The sequence below is a fragment of the Diachasma alloeum genome, unplaced genomic scaffold (assembly GCF_001412515.2).
Source record: "Diachasma alloeum isolate Michigan unplaced genomic scaffold, Dall2.0 Dall_scaffold_00179, whole genome shotgun sequence".
NCBI classification, from domain to species: domain Eukaryota; kingdom Metazoa; phylum Arthropoda; class Insecta; order Hymenoptera; family Braconidae; genus Diachasma; species Diachasma alloeum.
In genome coordinates, this window is record NW_021680345.1 from 1,942,284 (window position 1) to 1,969,527 (window position 27,244).

General features: G+C 35.5%; 1 protein-coding gene across 1 annotated transcript; it reads left to right on the plus strand.

The window, feature by feature from the left end:
* Window positions 1-4,783: 4,783 nt before the first annotated feature.
* Window positions 4,784-15,700, plus strand: LOC107041426. The gene is made up of 3 exons (XM_015261998.1): window positions 4,784-4,913; window positions 12,263-12,444; window positions 15,086-15,700. The coding sequence occupies exons 1-3, from the start codon at window positions 4,830-4,832 to the stop codon at window positions 15,213-15,215; spliced, it is 396 nt and encodes a 131-aa protein (XP_015117484.1). The 5' UTR covers window positions 4,784-4,829; the 3' UTR covers window positions 15,216-15,700.
* Window positions 15,701-27,244: the final 11,544 nt, after the last annotated feature.

Sequence of the window (27,244 nt, forward strand, 5' to 3'; positions counted from 1 at the left end):
CAATTGTCTAGCATCAGAAAAATTCCGGTGCTGCATAGTAAAAATTCCAGTACCGCACAATAAAAGCAAGCTTCCCTGACTGTCAATCCCTGACTGTTTTCTATTACATGATAAATTACATTCAATAGTTAAAAATGAGTAAACATTGTTATTCAGCATATCATCCTATTAATTTTATTTTAACCTCTCCTCCATATCCTCCCTCCCATATTGAAAGCGGAATGCGCGGCAAACGTATGTGGAACGTTTGACAGGCCAATGTATCGCTCCAGCGTTATACACCTCATGAAGAGAAAGTAAAGGGCACTTTATTTTATTTCTTAACCGTTCTATCACAACACTAATTAATATTTCACTGAATTGATATTATGAAAAACATTAACCTGGGGTTTCAGTAAGGAGATATGTGAGAGAGGAGGCTAGAGGAGGCGACGAAATAAATTATCTGGTCACGTTGATGTTCGCGGTTACGGAAGGGGGAGGAGGAGTGTCGAAATCTTACGAATGCGCGATCGGGTCCTACACTGATAGCACGGATTAGTTATTGTTAACGAATGGGTTTTGATTGGAGGTTAAGGTCTATTCGGTCTCACCAAATGTTCATTCGTTAATAGTTAACGAATGTATATTTGAGGAGCCTTGTTTGACTTGACTTTCGCCATTCAAGTGAACCATTCGTTAACTATTAACGAATATTCATTTGGTCATATTCAACTCTACCATTCGTTAATAGTTAACGAATCTCGTTTGGAATAAATGAATCATTCTATNTATTCATTTGGTCATATTCAACTCTACCATTCGTTAATAGTTAACGAATCTCGCTTGGAATAAATGAATCATTCTATTAGTGTAGGATTCTGGTAGATCACCGGAAAAATTTGCCAGCCAGTGTCATAATTTTTTTCGTATTTCTCGTAAAAATTCACTGTCGCTTCGATTTTACCGTGCTGCACAAAAATTTTTCCCCGCATTTATCCGAAAAATGACTCGTGCAAAAGTACTTTTTCCTACTCTTTGCGGCACATTTCGCCTGGAAAGACCATCTGAACCCACTTTACTGTGCGAGCACGGTAATTTTTCTCGTACATTTCTCTCCGTGTACTATTCGTCTTTTCAGTAAAATATAATAATAGTTTTTTTAGTAATCTGTACATACAGTACAGCTCCCTATGCTACGTAAATGTCCTATAACCCACAATGAAATTATTCTAAATAATTAAATATGAACAGAGAAATTATGTTTTTGAATCAAATAATGGATTTATTCAGAGCCCCTAATAAAGCGCCGATTAAAACCTAAATTAATAGTCCAGATGGATTTTCATTCATATCAAATAAATAGTTTTATAAACGTAAACAAATGCTCTCTTCATACAAGTAAATGTTCATTAGTTAGAATTAAAATCGGTGTTTAGGTGGCGAAGGAAGAGAATTTATTGATGCACGGAGAGGAATGTTCAGTAAAAATTCCGGAACTCACAATTCGCTCACCGATTACGGAATTGACCCAGAAAATTTAAGTGACGATATCGTAATTTTTCACAGGAGATTTAGATAATAATCACGGAGCGCTCTGGGCAAATTCCGTGAGAGTTCCGTAAAATTTCCTACAACCACATTTCGCTCCGGAATTATGGAAAAGATGACGTAATTTTTATTGAATATTTCTTTCCGGAATTACGGAAAAGATGACGTAATTTTTATTGAATATTTCTCTCCGTGTGTGTGGTAATTCTCCGTTTGAATCAAATGAGTTGTTTATTTATTTTTAATTGTTTATCTACTTCTGATGAATGCACCATTTATTCTCTATAATTGAAGTTTTGAAAACCCTTTTACTGTGTTGCCATCTCTCCTATGGCCATGGTAATTTTTACTATTTAATTCTTTCCGCGGAACGCTGCTTTACGGTCGAATGACAAAAAAAACAAAAAATTTCTAGAACATATGATTGTAAGCTCATATTCGCTCGAATGAATGTATGAAACGTAAAATACTTCCCGAGTTTGAACCATTTGTTTTTTCCCAGGAGTTCTCTCCTAGTCACCACTCCACTTTAGTGAGCACGCTCAGCGCTGCTTAGCTACCCAGAGTTAAACTGCCCACCAACGCAGTGCACTAGTTCCTCAGGGCCAATTTCAGGGAAACTATAATGTGATAAAAATTTCTAAGGAGTGAACCGTTAATTTCAACCAAAAATTAATAACAGTTTCTTCTCAACGGCTGAAGAAGTTTCCGGAAAAAAATCCTTTGTATTTTTTCTTGGAAAAACTCATTACCAAAATAATTTAAATGTTGAACAATATGTGTGGAATCAAGTTATCGAGCTTACCATTTGTCTTTCAAGGTTAAAAATCTCATATTGAATTGTTTGAGGTACTCTGCGCCGCAGCTGCCCGAGTGGAAATTGCTTCAGGCCCACCTGAAGCACGATCAGAACTTGATCAGGTTTTTGTAAGGTTCGACTGATCCGGTGATTCCTGATGAGAACCTGACCAAGTTCTGATCCAGCAGATCGGATCCGAAAAACTACAGGCGGGTTCAGATCAATTTCTGATCAGGTAGACATGATCAGATGATGCCTGATGAGAACCTGACCAAGTTTTGATCCAGCAGATCGGATCCGAAAAACTACAGGCGGGTTCAGATCAATTTCTGATCAGGTAGACATGATCAGATGATCCCTGATGAGAACCTGACCAAGTTTTGATCCAGTAGATCGGATCCGAAAAACTGCAGGATGATCCAGATCGTTCTGATCAGGCAGTCACGATCTCACCCTGAGGTCGGCTGCCTGACCCCAATTTGATCAAAATCGGATTCGATGTCCTTGATCGGCATTTGAAAGGGGTCAATTGAAGAGAAAATGATCAGATTCAAATCCGCTCCACCTGACATTAATTTTAATAAGTTTTTAGGATAATTTAATTAACTTTTATTATACTATTCAAATTCATTTTTATCGACCATTATCAATAATTATTTGTAATCTTTAAAAAGGACCATTATACTGTAATTAAAATAAATTAAATTAAATTGATTTAATTTAATGAATTGATTTTAATTAATAAATTTAATTAACAGCCAGCCCTTTTCAAATGTACAGAAGGGAGGGATGATGATACCGTAAATACGTATTAGAGGAGTATCAAACTTACACGCAAATGATCTTGAGAAAAAAAATCACCAAATGTCTATTTATTTATTAGAGTTATTGTTATTATCATTATTATTATTCATTAATGAAATAAATAAAAATTTAATTGAACATATTTTATCTCTGAGAATACATACGCACATCCGCGAGGTCAGGAATAATCGTAAATTCAATGAATACCCCGATACAAATCATATAGGCAATGTACAGTTTACTCAACAGTAACAGCGCGATAGCGTAGTGGTTAGGGTAGAGGATTAGTCAATCATAGGGTCCCCAGTTCGATCCCCAGCATCGGTAAAAAAATAATAAGCTTTTTCAGAGGTAATAACAGTAGAGATTCATTAAGAGAGGCGGCCTACGGTGAACGAATTGAATTATTTTTTGTTTTGAATTAATGATCATTGATAATTGTTATTGATACTGACAGACAAGTCATCCGGTTTTCATACAGTTGACGATCAAGTTGGGATCCATTTGTCCTGATCAAATCCGGATTGGTCAGAGGCGTAACATGTCTGATCAGGACCGGATCCGTCAACTTGATCAATACCTGATCAGTAGTCAGATTTAACCTGATCCAAACTTGATCAAGACCTGACCGGAATTTCCACTCGGGTCTGTCATGGAAGCTTGCAGCAAGAGTCGAACGTAAACGAACTTGTTTTCATTCCTCTTCTAAAATATCATCAGTCCCACCTCGAAATACACTGATGAAAAAAAATAATGTAGCATTAACTTCTCGAAAAAACCCAAAAAACAATTATTCTCCCGTGACCAAAAAATTTTGAGTTTATTTCATCATCACTCAATTAAGCTGATTGAAACTCATGTGATCAAATGGACGTGTACGCCGTGTAAACCGTAATCACGTGAATGCAAAGTGACGGGGTTGTTTGTATTAACAAGGGTCTCTCCCTCGTCACCTCCTCACGCCGTGAATTCTCCTCATTTCTGCCGCCGCCCCCTCTCCACCCCTTCCGCCCCGAAAACATTCCGCCAAGTCAATGAGAAACTAAATGAACCACAAATAGCCAATTATACCCAATTCCCCATCCCTCCCATCTCTCTCCACTTGAAAAATATTCCTCCCGCAGAAACATCTTCCCATTTTCCAACCCCCGACTTCATATTGTTTTTAAAGAACAGTGAGTCATCCCCCATTCACTGCCTCACCCCCCCCCCTTCCTTGGTCAAATGATCGTGGCAGTTTCTCATTGCGTGTAGAAAATCACACATTGTAATATTTGACTTATTATTTTATTATTATAACTTTTAGCTTAGTCTTACCCCCACCATACCGGGTCCTACTGGCTAGCCTATATAAACCCGAGACGGCACCAAAGCATCCTCACTCTATACGAGAAGACAGTCTATGTTTAAAGCCGAACGGGTTTTAATAAAAGAGACACAGAGAAACATAACGTTTTTTTTAAACAAAAAAAATAAACAGAGATTAACGATTGTCATTTTCTCTATCATTGATTCTGTGAATATTCAGGACATTCGGTAAATTTTGTGTGAATACATTTCGAAGGAGACTATACACTCCTGTTCACGTGAAAATTGAAGAAAGGAGAGTAATCAGTGGCTGGAGAAGGACAAGTGAATTGCCTGATTTCATTTTTATCTGTGGGAAATAATTTTTCATTTATTATCAATTGGGAGAATGGCCTGCCTAAGAGTTGTTGCTGTTCTACTTGTGGCAGTACTTTATGTCACGATTGTCGATGGTGCAGCAGTTCGTACAGACGTGAGTAAATTCATCTCTTGTTTTTTCGTTTTATCAGAGCTTTCAGAGAAAATTAAAACTGTCGTTTTCTTTTTAACGGGGGAGCTAGGCTTCAAAAGAGCGAGAGTACAAATTTGTCATCACCATTCGTTTTATCCCTTCGATCTTTTGCGGTGTCGCGCGCCGAGAAATTTATGGAGTATTTACAGTAGCTGTGGCTATTAGTCTCTTCGTTGTCTCACTCTTTACTTCCGTTCTTTGAAGTTTCGTTTTTTCGGGAATTTTTTTATTTCTTCTTCCTTTTTTTGGTAATAGAATTTGGTCTTTTTTTTGACTGAAACTCATTGATGAAAATCGTACGAGTGATTGAGGATAATCGGGCGTGGAGGAAATGTAGGAGGTGAGGCGGAGGGGTTTCTATTGTTTTCCTGCAGAAAACCAATCGCTGAACAAAAAATATTTTCCCATTCGGATTCAAAATTCAGGCAATATTAGGGAGTATCTCCGGTTAAAAATTATTTTTGGAGCTAATCAAATTTATTTGTATCTGTTCACACATTGAATGGTTTTCAGATTGTTTTTTTTTAAATGAATGAAAAAATATTAATCGATTCAAAAAAGTGGCAACATCGTCGGTAGTTTTTTTTTTCACCAGGAGCTGATACCACTGGCTCGAGGGAGCTCCAATCACAACGCTTCATCGCTCTCTCTCAAGAGACGTTTAAATTGACCGCGCTACCCCCACCCGATCGGTACTTGGGACGTTGCTGAACGTTTAGGCTGCTGCGCAGAAATTTCATTTTTAGTACTTTTTTCCCTATTATCAATAAACAATGCTTTTACGCGACAATGTTCTAAATGTGTCTAATGTTTCATGACTTTGGCTGCATTTTTTCCTTGGGTTTTGCAGTTTTTTTTGTGATTTCCGTAAGATTACGGGTTAAATGACCACTTTTTTCAAAAATTCATAATAATTTAACTATGATTCCCAGCAGTCTAAAACTTTGCACATGGCTTTTCCATCATTTAAAGAATACGTTAAAAAAAAAAAGAAAAAAATGGCTGGTTTTTTTCTAACCCTCCGGGCTCGCCCGATTATCCTTAATAGATGCTCACTGGCGGGAGAAACCAGATAGAGGCCTGGTACTCTCCCCTCCCTCTCTTTGCCGCGGTGGTAATGCAATCCGGATCTGTCGAGGTTTCCCATTCATAAAACCGAGGCGCGCATTCATGCCTATGCATTACTATCGCATGCAAAGTATAGACCTTTTGCACTCGACTTTTATCATCAAACCAAGACTATCAATTAAGAGTTTATATAATTAATGAAATTGGAAAGAAAAGGGGCGAGTTATTTCCGGTGATAAATCAATCGATGCGTCGTTTTTAATTATTTCAAAATTTTCGCTCGATGAAATTGAGTGGAATTAATTACCTTAATTTTTTTCCATGATTTTTTTCGTCATTTTTTTAATATGTTGGAGGCGGAAAAATAGCTTTGAGTTTGAAATATTCTTCTTTCGTGTCTTAAAAATATGAAATATTCAATTCTATTAGAGTTCTTGAGTAAAATGTTCCCTGCGCCAAAGTTTCTTAATTTTTCACTCAATCACACAGATTCTCAAATTCATAATATGGTATGATTGGCTACTAAAAATGTTGAACACTTGAATTAAAAAAATGGAAAATGAAAATAGAATAAGGATAAATCAATCGATGCGTTCTTTTTAATTATTTCAAAATTTTCGCTGGATGAAATTAAGTGGAATTAAGTACCTTCCCTTTTGTTAATGATTTTTTTCTTTTTTTTTTAAGATGTTGGAGGAGGAAAAATAGTTGTGAGTTTGAAATATTCGTCTTTCATGCCCTAAAAACATGAAATATTCAATTCTATAAGGATTCTTGGGTAAAATGTCCCCCATGTAAAAGTTTTTGAGTTTTTAATTCAGTGACACAGATTCTCAAATTCATAATATGATAATATTGGCGATTAAAAATGTTGAGCACTTGAATAAAAAAAATCGAAAAAATATTCTTGATTTCAGAGGGAATATTCTCCTTATAAAAATATTTACTCATTCTTAAATCAAGAAAATGAAATTTCAATCGAGGATTCTCAATATCTTAAAACAACCATGCACATCCTCAAATTAAGAACAAAGTATTTTCTGGAATTTTGAGATATTAAATATTTTCGTTTCAAGAATATTGTATTCTCGAATAAAAAATATTCACCTGGTTTTGAAAAAAGGCTAATTGAAATGATGAAAAAAAATAAATCAAGAATTGGAGTTAGGGTTTGTTAATTAAATAGCAAATACTTGATTTCATAAGAAATATTTTTGATTCTAGAAGCAATGTTCTCTATTTAAGAATCTATGGCAGGAATTCTTTCAGCTACATTCTCATGCGGAAAACATTCACCTTGTTGAAAATCAAGGATAAGTGACTTTCTCGGGAATTAAAAATATTGAAAACGTCATAGCAAAATTCCGTATTCTAGAATATCTCCCGGAAATTCTTTCGTTAATCGGAGAGAAATTTTTCAAAAAAATTCATGGGCTAAGCATTATGAACGGGTCACAATTCGCACACTTGGAAAAATTGTTGCGTAGCACCAGGAACATTCTCGTGCGGTACCAGAAACATTATGGTACCCCCACAATTTGGATTTGGGTGAGGTAGGAGGGGACCCGCGATTATTCTCAATATCAAAATTGTCATACGACACCAGAAAAATTGTGGGACCACCGAAGTAGTAAAACGGTACAAGTCAATTTCGCTATCTCCCTTAGATTCGGAAATATTCCTCAAAAAATCAACTGAAAGATAAGTCGACCGTTTTACCACTTTGCTACTGAATTGTAAATTGTTTAAGGCGCTAGCACATAAATTTTTCTAGAAAGGTTTTCTTAGTGTAACAATATTTTATTCGCAAGCGAAGACTATTTATCGAATCTTGAATTTAAAAAATTAAAATAAATGATTCTGCACTTGTTGATTCAACAACACAGACTTTCGAGTTGAGAATATTTAATATTCCTGAATCAGGAGAAAATTATTCTTGAGAATATGTTTCCGTCTGCAATAAAAAATACTGAATACTTCATTGAAAGATGAACTATTCTTCATCCAATGATATCTTCCTGAATAGTTGGATTAAGTGAATGCAGTTCTCTTCTTCGCAGAAACGAAAAATTTAAGGATTCCAAAAATTTTCAATTCAAGTACAATAATCTTCAATCAATAACATTGTTTTCCCGTGTCAGTACCGCAGTAGCTCGTGCCTGTTTTCATACTATGCAAACAACGACCGAATCATTTCCATTGACTTCATGGTCACTCAAATGCACAATGAAGAATGAGAAAAAAAAGAAACAAGGTAGGGGCTCGGCGGAGGAGAATGAGAGGAATAAAAATCGAGCGCGACCCACATCAAAGAATTTAAGGGGAGACCGCGGTGAAATTTTAAAGTCCTCGTTACAACTACGAACTTATTGCGCGATGTATGATAACATTGATTAAAAAGTGGGAAAAATGATAACTGCAATCGATTTTGCCCCGTGAATCGCCAAAAAACGTTTCTCATTTTCACGTTTAAAATCGTCGAAGTGCCTCAAAGATCTGCATCCGTTTTACGATCCGCTGAACGAATCATGGAAAATTGCGGAAAATAATGAAAAATTGGAAAATCGATGTGAAAAAAAAAATCTTCAATTTTTCCATGATCTATCCAATGGATTGTAAGACGGACACATACCTTTGTTCTTCGAAGTCTAATGAACATTTAAAACATTGTCAATCGGATGAAAACTGAGACGATTGGAGGATTTTCGGGGGAGACTATTATGAGTTCTAAAAGCTGCGGGCATTGGAGTGAGATTTCTCTTGCATTGAAGATCGATTATATATGTCTAAAAATGAATAATTTGTGCAAAACAATTCATTGTTTATTGTTCATTTGCCCCGCAGAGGCTTGAAGTGTTAAAAATAGTCCAGGGCCCCCAATTTTGCCGCTATAGGGTTTTTTTTTCAAAATGTTTGAACAAATACGATAACAATTACGAGTTAGTTTTTTTTAAATTCGACTTCTACCCCCCTAGTTAATTTCATTTTTCTATGTAAAACAATAAAATTAGCTGTGTAGGAGTGGATTTCCAAAACACTAAAAAATTTTGAAAGAACAAACCTCTGTAGATAAAAATCGGAGACCTCTATAGTTTAAAAATTGAAGGATTTTTAATATTTTAAACGTCTGCGGGGGAAACGAACAATCAACACTCGATTTTTTGCATCAATTATTCGTTTTTAGACGAATAATTGATGCAACCCGTGAGTTTTAAAAATCATAGTAGGCTCTCCTTACAGGTAAAAATGAACAACGTTATCTTTAGTTGATTCACAGGGCAAAATCGATTTTTTCTCACTTTTTAACGTGTCGTCGTGATACGACCTTTGCTTCAATGAAGTATTTGAGATTTCACCGCAATTGACCCTTAACGATATCCAAATACTTTGACTATTTTTTCTCCAGTGAAATACTTTTCTACTTTTGTAGTCGCACATTAGAGCTTTCATTCGAGCCCCGTTTGACCCTAAGTTTTCGCGCATTTTACAATGACTTTATTATTTAAACTTTGCTGGTCTGAATTCCAATCTTGATATTGACGCGTTGGAATCCATTCTAAAAATATCAAACAGATTAAAAAGTTTACTTTTGGAGGAAGATTGATAAAATAATTAAAAAATTGCTATTTTTGAAAATTACGAGCATTTTCCATAAATAATTTATAAACAATTAAGTTTCCATCATAAAAATCATTTCCTCATTATCGTAACAAATTTATAAAAGAAACGATTTCCGACAGTTTAATAAACAATTTCAATTATTTATTTATAAAATCGAATGTTTAAAAAAATAATAATTTTATGCGAAATGTAATTTGAATGACAGTGAATATTCATGATTTTTTTCAAAGGTTTCTCACGCAATTTAATTGACAAATTTGATGATTGAAAATGGTCGAATCTATCGTGTGGTCTGTACCAAACTGTAAAAGATACTTGGATATCCTTAATACGTAAAAATTACGTATCAGTGATGTCTTGAGACCACCTGAGAAGTGCATGGATCGAGCTTCTGAAGGAATGTTGGGCGCGTTGAATTCGATGAGAGTGGGGAGGGAATGCATAGCAAATTGTTCCATCAGGGAGGGCAGCGCTGGCCTGATCAGGATTTAATCGTTCGATCGATCACAGCAATTTAACGATTTTCCCCTCGCCTTCAATCTCTTTATCGTAGCCATGATCATTCACTTAATAATCGATTGGACCCCTCCCTCTTTACAAGTGTGTTACGACGTTATCCTCGGCATTTTTGAGATTAATTAATGTACGAGGAGAGAATTAATAAAATTGGGGTGGTGATAAACGATTGCAATAATTCACAGGAATGATTTAAATGAAAAATCGGAGAATTTTTTTTTGCGTTGAGATAAACTCTGTGATTTGGTATTACGATGGATGGGTCATCGACTTTGACCCAGGTTTGACGCAATTACTCGATGATAAAGGGGGAGTACAGTGTCATTCTACTCTGATCACCCCTCGACCTTCCGATCGATCGATTAGAAACCGCATGGAAAAAATAAAATAGTAAAAATTTCTATGTCGAAATCTGCAGATAGTAAACGTTACCAAAGTTTAGTGAGTATTACCATGGCCATGGGAATGGCTACCATGGAACATTGTAATGGTTACTGTGGGGCATAGTAAGCACCTCAAGGGTAATATACTCGCTCGATATTGGTAGGACAAATTCCTGAAATTCCAAGATTTTTACGGAATTTGGTCATTTTTATTCTCGGTGAGAGTACTGAAAGGAGTATTTTTTGTTTGGACAAAAAATATCAATGGAATGTGGTCAGCATTACCATGAAAAAATGGTAAGCATTACCAAATTAAAAAATTCGGAGTCTCAAGGGCTAGAACTCAATTGCGAATGATCTCACGTGCCCGGTTTGCCGGACAGGTGCTCTTGAGAACTAACTTTTTCCGATTTTTTAAATTTCTGCATTGATTATCAATTAATTGTTTCCCTCGTATAAAGTGAATGGATAACATTTAGAATCCTTCCTCCCATGTAGTTTTTTTCTTCTTCTTGTATACCCTTTCGGGTTTTTAAGATTTGTTCCCTTCCCACCCCCCAGCCCCTGCATCGCGTTCGCCGAAGGACAAGGGAAAACCTCACTTCAGGCTCCCGCTTGACAATGAAACCGAAAGATTTAGACTTTCACAAATTTTGGCTTCTCCGGTCAGGAATCGAACCCGGGTCTCCCGCCTGCCAATCCGACACTCTAACCCCACGGCCACCACCATCGGTTTTTTAATTACATATCAGACATCGGCATAATCATGATTTTGAATTAAAGTTGAATTTTAAATAAGTCAATTCTTATTATTATGCACCAATTTTTTGATTATTAAAATAACCATCAATTTAAATATTCACGCTCCCAATTATTTTATCAACCAGTAATTGAGAAATTAAATTACCAATTATTATATTATTTTTCAAATTTCAATGAAGATAATAAATCTTGATTATTGTAAGGTGGAACTTCTCATAATATTACTAAATTAATGATTGATGTCGGTCTATGTACAATATTATTCCTCAAAAAATAGTCTCTTCACGGAAAGGAAAATTCTGAATGGACTTCAATTATCGAGTAGCGTATTGGTCTCCCAGGAAGGTCTCTAACTATCACCATATATCCACCGCCGTCGTTTTTTTCCCATGTAATTGATGGCCTACAAACATAAGGCATAATGTATCAAAAGGCAAAGCAAAAATGTCCAAAATCTCAAGTCAAAGTTGAATTTTTCCACCTTACGCTGTTAGAAAAAAATTGAAATTTCACGAAGAGTTAACCAGTAATATTTAGACGAGTGACATTAAATGTGGTTTAAGGGAAAAAAATCAGAAAATTTCTGATTTTACTAAACATTCAGTGAAATTCCAAATTTTTGGACAGCATTGACATGAGAATTCCTCAACCTATTTAAATTTTCAATGAAATCATGAATATTCAGTGTCGAATTACGATGAATTTTCAGTTAATGGAAAATTCAAGAACATTTACCGGAATTTCCCTGATTTCTACTCATTTTCAGAGAATAACTGAACTGAAAGTCACAGTTCACTTGAATTTTTCCATTACATTCTGAATTTTCATGGACTAAAATGTGATAAAAATTTCCGAAAAGTGTACGGAAATTGCAGCGAAAATTTTTTAACAGTGTATTACTTTACTCAGAAGGAATCTAGATATGAAACAACATTATAATTATTTGCTTATTATTTTCAGATTTTCGAGAAGTCTCTTCAGGCCATCGCACAGGAGACCGAAGACGAGAGACTGAGGATCGAACGTGCAGCCACTACGCTAGCACCAGGAGCCATCAACCAAACTATCTGTGGCAATCAACCTTGTGGATGGGCAGTCTATACGCCATTCATAAGGCAACTTCAAACGTACATCTCGAATACGTGAGTTGATCCATTTCAAAATTTAACCGCAATTTGGTGAACATACGCCAAACTGCGACTTTGTCTTATTTTTCTTCCACCAAATCTTGAGGAGCCTTGTTTGAGTCGACTTTCATCTTTTAAGTGAACCATTCGTTAACTTTAACGAATATTTATTTGGTCATGTTCAACTCTACCATTCGCTAATACTTACCGAATCTCGTTTGAAATAAATGAATCAGTCTATCAGTGCTGTTGGGTTGAAAGTGGGAGTATTCAGTTCTTATGGATGCAATGTGTTAAACTTCATTTTTTGAAATGAAAAAAAAAATCGTTTTCTCGAAAAAATATTCGGAAACCAAAGTTGATATTGCGCCTAAAAGATACTCTTGGTCTATTCTATAAGCTCTGCAGAGGATTTCCCCTAGAAAAAATCCCCTGAACTAGTTGGATATCCTTAAGGTATAGGGGAGGGTGGGGCAAAACGGCCCCCCTTCAATTGTCAATAACTTGTGAATGACATTGTGAAAATTCCCAGTTTCAACTTCATTTTGAAGATAATTTTTCATTCTTCAAAACGAGCTCTAACTCATCCCAATCGGATTATTGAATCGGAAAATATTGACGATTGAAGGGGGGCCGTTTTGCCCCATCCTCCCCTATCCCAAGACAATCGCATCCAAAAGTTAGTCCCTATGGATTTCCGGAAAAAATTCTAAATAACTCAATTTATTGCATTCCCATAAGTTACTGAGCTTTTCTATTCTCATGTGTTGTTGATGCAGGCAACAATAACTGTTTGAACCAAATAGAGAATTATTTGTTAATTAATTTGTTGAATCAAATAAGGATTGCTTTCACGAAATGTCCATTTTTTATATTTGAATATCGCAGAAACTATGTAGTACAAAATTTTACAAAAAATTCAGCGTATTCGGAATTTATCGATCTATCACGGATTAGTTTTTTAATAACATCGTAAGAATCGTTTTCTCATAAGATGGAAAAATCGAGTTCGGGGGACCCATAACCTCCATTTGGCCTATGACTCGCGTGTTAGAAGCTTCATTATTTCATTATTTATTATCTTCTAAACTATGTAGTACAGCTAGTTAAAATTTTTTTCAATAGCTGGAGACTGTTATAAACATTATCTATGACAAACATGAGGACATTCTTAAGAAAAACGTGTTTTCTACGGATGTACCTTAAGTGTCTATTCGAGCCGAATTTACGAAGTTATATGAACACATGTGGGGTGTTATGATCATTAGAGGTTAGACCAACAAGAGTCAAATTTGAAATTGAATAAAATATTATTCACAAAATTGAAGAAATTCCCGAAAAAATGTATTCAACAATGAAAAATTCTAGAAAGTACGAGAATGACAAAATTGTCAGCAAAACTAAAATCTTGCTTGAAAAAAAGTTGCTAATTTCAACGAAGTACTTAGATATCCTTAACATGGGAAAAAATAGTTCATCTGTTAGAAATACTTCATTCTCTTCGGGGATTATGGGTAGTATATTATTCTGAAAAATCCTGTAATTTCCTAGATACTTTCATGGACCAATTTGAATTGTCACGAATTTTGCCACTCAGCAAGCCAATGGCAAGGAAATAATAATTCTTCACACGATGACTAGAGTAACTGGTGTTTAGATAGAATATGAAGGGCACACAGAATTCATGTCGTAAAATACGGGAAATCCCAATATCTTTGTTTATAAACTTCAAGCATTTAATCAGATCACAAACGTTCCACTTTGCTCCACTCTCCCCTAGGACATAAAATTAAGGGACGGGGAAGACTGTCCGTACATTCAAACGCTCAAACGTTCTAGAGGGTCAAACCGGAGAAACGGAAATATCAAATACTTACATGAGATTTAGATGGGATGTGACGGCCAAACTTCCGTAGCTGCCTATTTCATTTGAACTATGATCATACGGTAATGTCATAATAATTTGGTCGTGTGGGAAGAATTATCTTGTTTGCATCTCTCAACTGACAAAATAAGATCACTGGAACTAAACTTCACAATAGGGAACTTGCATGAATTTTTTTCAAGTTTGGGATCTGAATAATTCATTTTTCATTCGCAAACGTTTGAAATATTGCTCATTAATTAATAGTTAATTGTTGAAAGTGGGAGATTTCAAACCCGTTGAAATCGCTAATGACGTCACACAGACGGTCGAGCGTTGGACAAATCACAGAATGGCTCGAGGCGACCCAACCCAATCTTGAGGTGCGCCTCGGCCAATGGAATACGACAACTTCCCACTCTTTTCTTTTGCAACCAATGAAGCGTTACCTGACCGTCTTCGTGACGTCATGACCGAAAAATTGGCCTCGAAAACGACTAATTTTCAATCAATTATCATAAGACATCTAGGCAATATTTCTCCACAATTTTCGCCGTTCAACTATCCATATGTTACGAGGAATGTGTCAATAGGGGAATTAGAAAGAATTGAGCTTCATGCAAGTTCCCTATTATGATCATAAACTTGTTTTTGTAAAGACAATTAAGAATTACGAGCCCCAGGAAAAACAAACTGACATTCTCCTCATCATTTCGAGTTTATTGAATGATTTAAAAAGTCCTCATGAAGTTGTAAATGGTGAATAAACAATTTATAATTAATTTGTTACAGGTGCACGTGTAGTGACAGAACCTTCAAATGCATTCGCACGGACGACGACCTTTCGGTGAACGCGTATGTCTACCACTGTCGTCAGAACGCCACAGATGACGCCATCGAGGCACCCGAGAACGCCGACTAATCATTTGCCACCACAATTAGCCATTTTTTCATGAATTTCTTTTCATTAGCTAGTACCCCTTATGTGCGTGTGTTCCTCGTATCATTCGCTAGTAATGGAGAAGACAGAGAGGGAAATGACGAGAAAGTAAGTGACAAATATAGACACATAGGTAGTAAGACACAGTTTTGCTTTACCGTTAGATTCTAAATTTGCGAAAGGAAAGAGTCTAGCACCGATGTCGGTGGCCGAGTGGGCTAGACGCAAGTCTAGTGTGCGGAAGGTTGCGAGTTCGATCCCGAGGGGAACCGAATTTTTCAACCTGAGGCTCCGGCGAGCGGGAGGTTGCTAATAGAGTGATCGCCTGTACCGACATGGATTTCGTGAGGTTTCCTATGCTACTCCAATGTTGTGTAGGAGTGCGAATGCGGCACAGTGTAGAATCCACAGGCGCATGCATAGGGTTGGATAGAAGTGCCGAGTGGGATCCGAAAAGGGCTCTGAGGCCGTAGTGACAAACAAAAAAAAAGGAAGAGTCTACGCTGAGGAAAAAAGTTAATTTTGTCAAGTATATTTACTTGCCATAAGTAAATGTATATAAATATCTGCATAAGACATGTATAAATTTTCTTGTGGTTAGTAAATATAATTGGCAAAAACAATTTTTTTTCTCAGTTCAGCGACAATTTGCGGCATTTAAGTATCTGTATTTGACCCACGATCTTTCTCATTTTAAAAGATTCTTTATTATTTTTTACTAAAAGTTGAAACATTTTTTACAGTTGCTCGAAATTATGCATGTTTTGTTTAGTTTGATTCGGCAGTGAAGAACGATTTTTCATGTTTGAGAATATGATAACATTTTTAATTGAGATGCAAGGAAATTTGCACCCACGTTGAATTGAAAAACAGTTCATTCACAGTACAAGGAGGGAAAAGTTGAATAAAAATTATCTGGAAAATCGCAGAAAATTTTGGGGGAAATGGGTAGTATATTTCAGGGCGAGTGCCATGGGGTTTTTCGTTCGCGTGGAGTTGGCGTCCGAGCCGAAGGCGAGGACTGGTCAACAAGGCGAGTAGAAAAACCCTATGGCGCTAGTCGTGAACGATATTTTTTCATAGGGATTTTCACTTCAACGAGTTTGGAGAAGGGCCAATACCAATCCCCGGACGAGGGAAAGTGAAGGTCAGTACGGAAAAATAGCTATTTATGTCACTAGGCCCGAGCAACCGCGATTCTAATAACCTCGCTTCACACGAAGTGTCCGTAAAACGACATTTCACGACCAGTGTGATGAAACAAAATAATTTACCATCACAGAAAAATGCCTACACATATGGGAATAATTACGCAATATTGGGCAATTATGCACGTTCATGGGATAATTGTTAATAGCGTAAATAGTAAATTTTACAGTTTCGGCACAAATTATTCTCACAACAATCCACTATTCGTCTCGCACTTTTTGCCCCGATATAGTATGAAAAAGAGCAAGAAATGGATTTCGCTCAACGATTACTCGATTTTTTTGGTAATTTCTCTCCAACTTTTTTCTCCGTGCAGTTTTCATAATGCAGGCGAAAAGCGCGTAATTTTATAGAGTCATTCTGTCCAGTATCCGATACTACTGGGTCAGAAGAGGTCACGTTTTTTCCAATTTCCTGATGAAGTATTCATGTTATCATGTTCTCAGATAAAACTCTTCCTTGAATGATGAATATCAATTTTGTAATCGAGAATTCCCGTATTCTCATTTTTTAAAAACTATGCGGCGAGAAAATTACATCAGAAGTGAGCTCTAAATTCCAGTAAAAAATGTAATAAATCGATAGTAAAAATGACAATATATTTACGAGAGTTATTGCATTGTTACTAGATTTGAGGGGTGCTTTTTAATAGAAACGTTTTTTCGTGTAGTATATTTTCTATTGAAAAGTAATGTCTCCCAGTGACTAACATTAGAAAAAATGAGAAAATGAAAAAAAAAAATGTAAAAATGTGTCCGATTTAGACGTTACTTAGTCGATAAGTAGAAATTATCGGTATTAATTTGCTCATTACGAAATATATGCAATTGCGTTGTGCAGATACTACGACGCTAGATTGAAGCAAATAATTCAATCATCGATTGAAACAAAATGAAAATAAGAGCAATGAAGCATTACGAAATCCTCGATGTTTTTCATAACAGTCATTTTCATAGTAAAATGAAAATTCAATCGTTATTGATATCTGTATTATCAATCTTTCATCCCTTCGTTTATTATTGTTAGACTAAAAATCATTTGTCAATCATTTACCGTTGTCTCTCGAAAATCAATAATTAGTAATACGAGGAGACCTCGAAAATTGCCGGCTATTTCTCACTTGCAAACATGAGAGAAATGTTCGATTAGTCGTCAAGGTCGAATGGTATTCGGAGGATTATTTTTTGCATTTCGATCTTCATCAAAGTCTCACCCTTTATCGTAATGTTCGATAACAATTTACTAGTGTGGAATAATAAATTGAAAAACGACTCCAATGGGCCAGAATCCGAATGAAAAAAATTATTCAATCATTTTTTTGTTTTCATCTATCCCACGTGTGCCAAGAAAATGAGGAAAAATACAGAAAAAAATGAAGATTATTTTAATGTCAGTTGAAATTTCGAGACATTGACTCAGGCGAATAGATCTGCCGCAGGAATATTATCGTAGGACAGTATTCTCAATTGATCGATTTTTCAGCACTTCATCCGTGAAGCACCGTTCCACGGACGCCGTAATGAAATAGTGTATTTCGTGACTAGGTCAGAAAGAATTCTGGCGATAATGACGAAATAGACTATATATTAATCACCAGTTGCTTTAAATATTTTGCACAACAATTAATTCATTCACTGGGGGAACAAAAATTGCTTTTTGGCAGAACGAGGCTTTCGACTCTTTCGTCGAGACATACTTTTACCAGCCTTGTGACATAATATACTACTTTTCACTATTTTTCAATATTTTCGAATTGAAAAATAAAAGTGACCTGGTAAATTCGGTAGGAAATTCTATCGGATTTCTATTAGTTCTTAACCGGTCCTATTGAAAAATTCCGCAGCTTATCTGCTTTCTTTTCAATAGAAATATTCAATGAAAAATATTTTATAGAAGAAATCAATAGACCCTGATTTGTTCCAGAGAACTATTCTATTCCATTGGGATTTTTCCGATAGAAATTCTTCGGCTTGAATTTTTCAAGTTTTTTCGTTCGATTTCTCAAATGAAAAGAGAATAAAAATAGAATGGAAAAGGCGTAGAAAATGCATGTCAGAGAATTCCTGTAGAAAATTTCTCAGTAGATAAAGTCGTATAGAAATTTCTATCAAATTTGCTGGGTTTTTGAGATTTTCAAATTCGAATCAATTTCTTTTTTGGTAATTTCCAACTAGCGAACAAGATTTGTTGGAGAACTTTATTTTTTCTCTCGGTGCTGAGTCGTACCTCAACTCCACAGATTTTTTTTGTTCCCTCAATTGAAAAGAAAAACAACAAAATTTACCCTGAATGTACTTAACACCATAGAAATAATCGCCATCATGTCTCGATTATTGTATATTAATCAAATTATTTATGAGAGGTTAAAACACAAATATCCATTATTCGTTACTTAATACAATTGTACAAAATTCTATTTCTGGAATTCGAGATTTTTTATTCAGAGAATCTTCGTAGTCAGTGGCTTATATTTTGACATGAAGGTGTAATCGTCTTATTAAATCAGCTAAATAATTTGTCGTATAATTTTAACTATTTATTTAATTGGTTGATAATTGAAAAGAAAAGAAAGATGGCAGAAAAAAAAATAAAATAAAAAATCCACTATTTTATGTAAAATAGTGGACGTTTTGAAGAATGAAATCAGTTCTCTACACCGTCATCGGTTTTTTTTCGAGATACCTGAGTATATGTAATGAAAATGAAAAATTGTATGTTCTTCAGGCTGACGACACCAGCGTGTGTGTCATCATCATGATTTAAAAGTAAAGCCCTAGCGCTCTGTTATAATTATCGTATGATTTATAATAATAATAGCAGTCAAAACGAAATATAAAATAACTTTCGTTATGTTTTTTAGGGTTTTTAAAACAGAATAGTGACAAATAGTTGCATTATTTTTTATTTAGTTCGATGTATTTTTACGCAGTATTTCACTTAATATTATGTAATATACAGAATAATGAAAATAAATTATCTTATACTTATTGATAAATGATATTTTAAGCTGTCAATAATTTAATAAATACCAGTGAAATTGATATTTTTTTTTTATTCATGTTGAATGTTTTTGATATCCTGTCCACTCTGCTAACCGCAATGAATCGTGAGAATTTCATCAGTTGGTGGGGATAATTGTATGTAGTGAGGTGAAGGAAATAGGTGTCAAGTTCTTATACACCTTTCAAATAAATTTCTACGTGAGTAGAACTTTTTTCCATTTCCGCTGAGTTAGTTGATCACAGTCAGCTGCAACGAATGGATGAATTGCATCATTCCTCCGCGGAACTCCAATTTTCGTGGCGCATACGAAAAAAAATCTGATAAAAATGAAAAGTTTACTGGAAATTCAGGAGGAAAATGGCGAAATGAAAGATGAATGGAGTGGAACTTCATTTTCGCGTGATTTAAAATTCACGCGGAGAGCAGTGATTTCTAGGAAACCACCATCAGCCATCACGATTAAATTTCACAATGCAATATTTTACATGATTTTACAACGTTTTTTCTCCGTTCATCAATTCAAACTTTCTTAGACATTCTTTTGATGCGTGAAGAAAATTTTGATGATTCTATTCTGGGGAGTGGAGGGGGATTAACGTGAAGATTTTGGTACATTTATTTGGGCATAATGAATATATTAATGGGCTTTGCTGTATCACTGGGAACTCCCCACCAAAGAAATCTTACAAAAATTCATCATTTGGGAGATGTTCACGAGAAAACTTGATTAAAACAATCTCCTATAGAACCCACTGTTGAAAATTTTCGGCTGAATTTTCCGCGCCAAATCTTATAAATTTATATCGTGTTTAATTTCCACCGAAATTTCGGGAAATATTATGATTGAAAAATCAAATATGCCATTGATTTTCTGTTCGAATAATCTGAAAATCAATAAAACACTGGAATTTTCAGTTAATATATTCCGTGAAAATTCACAAAAATCAGGAAAATTCGGGGAAAATTGAAAATTCATGTCATTGTGTTCCTGAATATTCATGTTCCATTGAAAATTCAATGGAGTTGTGGAATTTCCATCACACTTCCACTGAAAACTCATGAATTTCCTTGAATTCGACCTAAAACTGGCAATTTCATAACCATTTTTTCTCTAAATCCGATTCAATGTCACTCTCATGAGAATTACAGTCATACTTTCCATGAAATTTCAAAAGATTTCTAACAGTGCAAACCGTGACCGTGACGCTGATCCGTTTTCTGGTTTTCACGCTAATATCTCTCCTCCTGTTTGATGAACCTTCAACATGTTTCATACTCATTCGAAAGCCTATTCAATAAGCTTCAAATTGACACGTGGGTCAGCTACTTTAAATGGGAAAGAGAAAAATGGAGTGAAGAAAGCTTGAAAAATTTATGTCGATGAATTCCTATACAAAATGACGTGAGAAAAGTAAGTGTTAAACAATTTTCTTTTATTTACAGTATTCAAACCATTCGGGTTATTCTGCTCAAAAAAGTTGCAAAAATAAAAAAATATATATCCTATTCTAAAAAGAATCATATATAAATTACATGTTTACAGCGTCGGTTCTTAATGATAATAATTAGCATGAAGCGCTTAAATATTTAATCCAAAGGATGCCAAGAGGGAATTAATATGCAAGAGAACCTTTTCCATTAAAATTTTTCAAGAAGTCATTGATTTCATAAAGTGGAGAGATAAGAGAGCCGTCACCGTCTTATCCCAATTGAAAGTTTTGGATGGTACTGTTCGTGCACGGGACAGTGCTAGAGCACGTGGTCGAGATCCTCATTGGGATCACCACACTCACATGAGGAAGAATCAATAAAGCCAAGTCTTTTCAGGGAGCTAGATTATAGTGGTTGGCTCTGGCTCTGTTAATCCATGTGATTGTCCTATGTGGGAGTTGATTATGACGCTTAAGGTATATCCCCAGAAACCACGTTCTTCTCAAGATTGTCCCCATGCTTTTCATAGATAATATTTATAATAGTGAAAAAAATGTTAACTAGCTGTACCACACAGTTTAGAAGATAATAAATAATTAAATGTGGGTTATGGTTCCCCCTGAACTCGATTTGCTAAATTACAAATACGGTGAATTTTTGGTTAAATTTTGTACTACACAGTTTCTGCGACATTCAACTCTAAAAAATGGAAATTTCGTGAAAGCATTCCTTATTTGATTAGAAAAATTAATTAACAAATAATTTCTTATTTTATTCAAACAGTTATTGTTGCCTCCATCACCAACACATGAGAATAGAAAACTCAATAACTTATGTGAATGGAAAAAATTAAGCCATTTAGAATTTGTTCCGGAAGTCCATAGGAACTACTTGTGGGTCCGATTGTCTTGGGATATACCGTAAACCAGGATGTTGTGTTTCTTTGGTAGTATAAGCCAAAATATTCCCTACCATTCGTTATACTCATCTCCAGGATCTTTTATTCTGTACTTGTAAATGATTCACAAGAAATCATCATTAATACAGGCACGAAAAAATTTAATAGAAAAACCCTATCGTATTCGTTAGAAAATTCTATTGAATTTCTATTAAACTTCCTATTAGTTTTTGGGTGATTCTATTGACATGTTCTATAGAAAAAATTCAGTAGAAAAAGTTAACAGAATTCGATTTTTCTATATAAGTTATTTTTTTCATATATTTTCTATAGAATTTGCTCGACTCAAATTTTCCAAGTTTTTTTTCATTCTATTTTTCTTTTCTAATAAAAAAAAAAAAAAAAATTTCTTTTCTTCTCATCAAAAAAATCAAACGAAAAAACTTGGAAAATTTGAGTCGAGAAAATTCTATGGAAAATATCTTAATAGAATAAGTTATATAGAAAAATTGAATTCTATTAACTTTTTCTACTGAATATTTTCTATTAAACATTTCAATAGAATCGGCCAAAAACTAATAGAATAGTTCAATAGAAATTCAATGGAATTTTCTAACGAATTCGATAGGTTTTTCTATTAAATTTTTTCGTCCGTGTAGCTCAATATATCCTCAATACAGCAGCGAAGCGGTAAAACGGTTCAAGTCAAATTAGACTATTGGCCATTTTCAATGAATATCTCGAAATGTAAACGAGATACCAAAATTTTTATCGTTACCTTTTTTGTAGCCCTCAATTGGCTTTTAAAAAAGGTGATTACAAAAACTTCGTGATCTCTCTTTTATCCGGAGATATACTCCGAAAACTCCGATAAGCGCTGAGTCGACTTGAACCGTTCTACCGCTTCGCTACTGAATAGTTCTCGAAGTTTCGCATCAAAAAGGTTACCTGACGTTTTCCTCAAAGTTTTTGTAAGAATTTCGGCTCCCAGATACTCCCCTACTCAGCGAAGATTGAAATTATGATTCGAATCGTTTCTCCACTGATGCATTCTTCAGGAAAATCGTGAACTCGGATAAGTGGTCATTTATTTCTCCAGAAGTGCTAACAAACATATTTTCCGAGAGATTCATGTATCTCAGCTCAAGATTTCGTTGTTGAATTTTCAATTTATCCCCGAGATTAGTGGTATCGGGTCAACAAACCAGAAAATCTTTCTTCGGCCCTCGGAATTTCCTGGAACAAAGGTCTCTTGATAAACTCGCCAACCCCTCCATTCCGAAGATATTGAGAGAACGACATGCATCAAAGTGGACTTCCTGAAAATGTAATGGATGGATGAATTGTATCAGCACTAAAACTAATATCCTCCCTAGCCATTAACTTAACATCTTCCAAATACCTTGTCTTCACGGAGAGAAAAATTCACTAAAAATTACCAGAAAAAAACGTAAAAATTACGTTTCGAAACGTAATCCACGAGCGAAGTAAAATTCAGTAGCGAAGTGGTAAAGCGGTTTAAGTCGACTTATCTCCCAGTTGAGTTTTTGAAGAATATTTCCGAATCTAAAGGAGATTTCTAAGGGAGATTTTTGTAATTTCATTTGTTGTAACACTCAATCGACTCTACAAAAAAGGTTATATCAAAGAATCGTTTCGTCAGTAATTTTTTTAATTCTAATGAATTAAAAAGGTGATTAATAAAGGTCCAGGTGACCTTAAAGGTGATTTAATAATCACCTTTTTCAAGGACTGCTCCTTATATAGGGGAGACTAGTGTCCTACTCTTGGATGGTATCCGAGTCGTACTTTCTGTATTGTTTTTATGACAATTATTGAAAAATCACGTTGCGACGGCTTTGAAAATTAGATGAGAACACATCATCCAATTTTTTCCTTGACAGACGGATGATCCATTTTCGAGAAATATACGCCTAAAAAAATTAAGATTTATTTTGAAACTTAGGATCTCAAATTAAGACTTTTAACAGCTTCAAGTCGAGACTTGTGAAAGTCTCAAGTTGGGACTTTTGAAGCTCCCTTAGAAAAAAAATTTTATTTCGGTTCCGAATGTCTTAACTTGAGGCATTTAAAAGTATTAACTTGAGAGAAAGCTAGAAGGAAATTTTCGACATAAACTGTTGGGTAGCCTCGTGTACTGCGCCCTGATTGGCTGGCATCGGAAAAAAAAATATTCAGTAAAATTTTAAAGTTCCAGATTTTTCCGCTCTTAATCGAATTTAATATCACTTTCCTGAAAATTGTTAGTCAATAGCTCATGAAATTTACTTTTTATTTTTTCTAACAAATTTTTTTGTCTTGCATATCCTTCGGATTTTTACGATTTGTTCCCTTACCACCCCCAACCCCCTGTACCGCATTCGGCGAAGGACAAGGGAAAACCTCACTTAAAGGAAATTCCTTCCCAGGTACAGTCCCGCTCAACAATGAAACCACGAGATTTAGAGTGCCACAAATTTTGCCCGGCCAGCCGGGAATCGAACCCGGGTCCCTCGCATACCAATCCCACACTCTAACGACACAGCCACCGCCGTCGTTTCTTTTTCTAATAATATTAGACCTCAAAAAACGGTCTTTTCACGGAAAGGAAAATTCTGAATGGACTTCAATTATCGAGTAGCGTATTGGCCTCCCTGGAAGTTTTCCCGGAGTTCTACTATCAGATTGAAAAATGCAGGCACCTGGACCTAAAATTCGGAGGCTATTCATGTATCGGATTATAACCCAACGCATACGGAGAAAAAGGAAACGGAGAGGAATTTAGATCTCAGGACTTATGCCTTAGACTCGTACGTGGAACGCCGCTGGTTTGGAAAATACCGGCATTTTCACTGACAAAACCGGCGTTTTTACTGGCTTTCTGAAATGCCGGCTTTCTCAGTGAAAACGCCGGTTTTTGCCGGTCGAGGGGCGTCCCACCAGTGGATATTAGGGAAAACACCATTTCCTTCTTTCCCTGCATTCAACATCATCCTTCTTAGAATATATATTACTCGGGTTTTCCGGAATTTTACAGCTGAAAGAGGAGAGCATCGTTCCGGTAAAATCTCAGGAATAGAGACGTGAGAAATTTGAAGGGACGGAGAAAAAAAACTGTTTGAACACAGAGACAATTTTTTTCGATTTTCAGGAACATGTCCCTAATTTGAAGAGATATGTCACTAGTTCTCTCAGTGAAAACGACGAGTTTACCAGCCGAGGGGCGCCCCACCGGTCGATCTCAGGGAAAACACCATTTCCTTTTTCCCTGCGTTTAACTTTATCCTTCTTAAAATATGTTTCCGAGAAAAAAAAATTGTATTAAAATATAGAAGTGAAAAACGCAAGAATTAAATAACACAGTCCTACATAATTCCGCCTTTTTTTAAACAGGGATGAGACTGCCACCACTCGAAAGATTTTTGCACGCTGATTTCAAATCCGCAGGGAAAATCTCATAAAGTGACCTAGTTTCTGAGAGAAAAATGTTAAAGTTCTGAAAACGACCCGCAATCGCTTTTTTCCAATTTAATTAGAAAATAAGGCCTTTGTCGATTGAGCTGAGAAAAAACGAAAAGAACCGAAATTTGAGTTTTAAATAAGGTAGAGTAGTTTTAATCAAAAGCAGGAAATTATTCATAATAAATTCCGCATTTTTTCAGTAAAATTGCTGAAGTTGCACTGCCACGTGGGATTTCGCCACCGGATTTAATCCTAGTTTGGTCGCCGCAACGCGTCGTTTTTCATTAATTACCATTGACTGGATAACCGGAAAAATGAATAAAAATCGACTTTTTCAATTGAAGTGTATAGTACATTATAGTGGTTTCAGAACAACCTAATTTCGAAAATTCCATAAGAAAATAAATTATTTCCAACAGTATTTATTTTCCAATGTTCAATAAAATGGCCCGTCACGCAACGTTGCCGGAAACTCGCTAAACGTGCCCGGGCAGTGTAGAGTAAATTCGGCAACGTTAAAGCCTAAATAACACGGCGACACATTCCCCCGGACATGACCAAGTCTCAACTCTAAGCGATGTAAAATAACGATAAAAAAAAAGAGAGAAAAACGTAGAGAAAGGTCGCAACTCCATACGAAATGTTTCTATTACATGTGGCAGTGGGTCGTATAGGATCAAACCTATAGAAATTGTATGGAAATAATTTGTATAAAAAATATCCGTATAGAAATATCCGAATATCATATAGAAATTCTATACGCAATCGGTATAGAAAATTTCCATACGATTTTTTCACCCGGAAAAGAGAAAAAAAACATGTCAAGAAAAGCGCTCAAAATAAATGCAATAAATGCGATTTTACTGAAAATGTGCGGAATGTATTATGAATAATTTCCTGCTTTTGATTAAAACTACTCTACCCCATCTAGAACTAAAATTTCTGGCATTCTCGTTGTTTTTTTCGCAACTCAATCGACACAGACAATATTTCTTAATTAAATTTTGAAAAAGGTGATTTTGGGCCCTTTTGAGGACTTTAACATTTTTTTTTTCAGACACTAGGCCATTTTAGGAGACTTGGCCTGTGGATTTGAAATGAGCGTGCAAAAATGTTTCGAGTGGTGGCAATCTCACTCCTGTGCCAAAAAAGTGAGTTTTGTAGGGCTGCAATCAATGAATGATGAAACAGTCATTGAATGTCGAAAAAATATTATAGATCTTTAGATGCCATTGGCGGAAATTATTAGCTGGATAGAATATTTTGAGGAAGTTTTAATTTGCAGGGACATTTTAAGGAATCTATCACCAATTATTAGGTATTCGTGATTGTGAAACTCGGTGAGTGACAAATTCTGAAATTCAGCGATTTTATCACTGATATTTAGTGACATTGTCACCAATTTTGAGGAGTCTATTATCAAATTTCAGTGATAGAAATCACTAATAATCAAGATTATTCCAGCCAGTGTCCAGTACAACAAAGATGTTCCTGAAAATCAAATAAATTTTTTTTCTGTTTTGTGAAATAGAATTTTCTCGCCGTCCCTTCAAATATCCCTAAATGCCTCTATTGCCGAAATTTTCCCGAAACAAGAGAGAAAAGAGCACTTCTCTCCGATCTAAAATTTCAGACCACAAGAATGAAATTATGAAAATCTCTGGAAAATTACATCATACTGCCGCGCTCCTCTCAAATAGATATTTCTCTCCGTCCCTTCAAATACCTTGGCCATATCTATTCCCGAAATGATACTTTCCTCTCTCTGCTCTAAAATTCCAGAAAACCGGGGTAAAATGATCAAAATCTCTCAAAAATTGCGTCATCCTGCCGAGCCCCTCTCAAATATCCCGGGGCACACCAGGCGGCAGCACAATCCACTCTCCTCTCCCCCTGTTTTACCATCGGAGGCCCCCAAATTGATTACGTAATCCACCCATCAGCAAAATCTTTAAACTCAAGGTCATTGCATTATCCAATCGACTAAAATTGAAAATGAAAAATAATG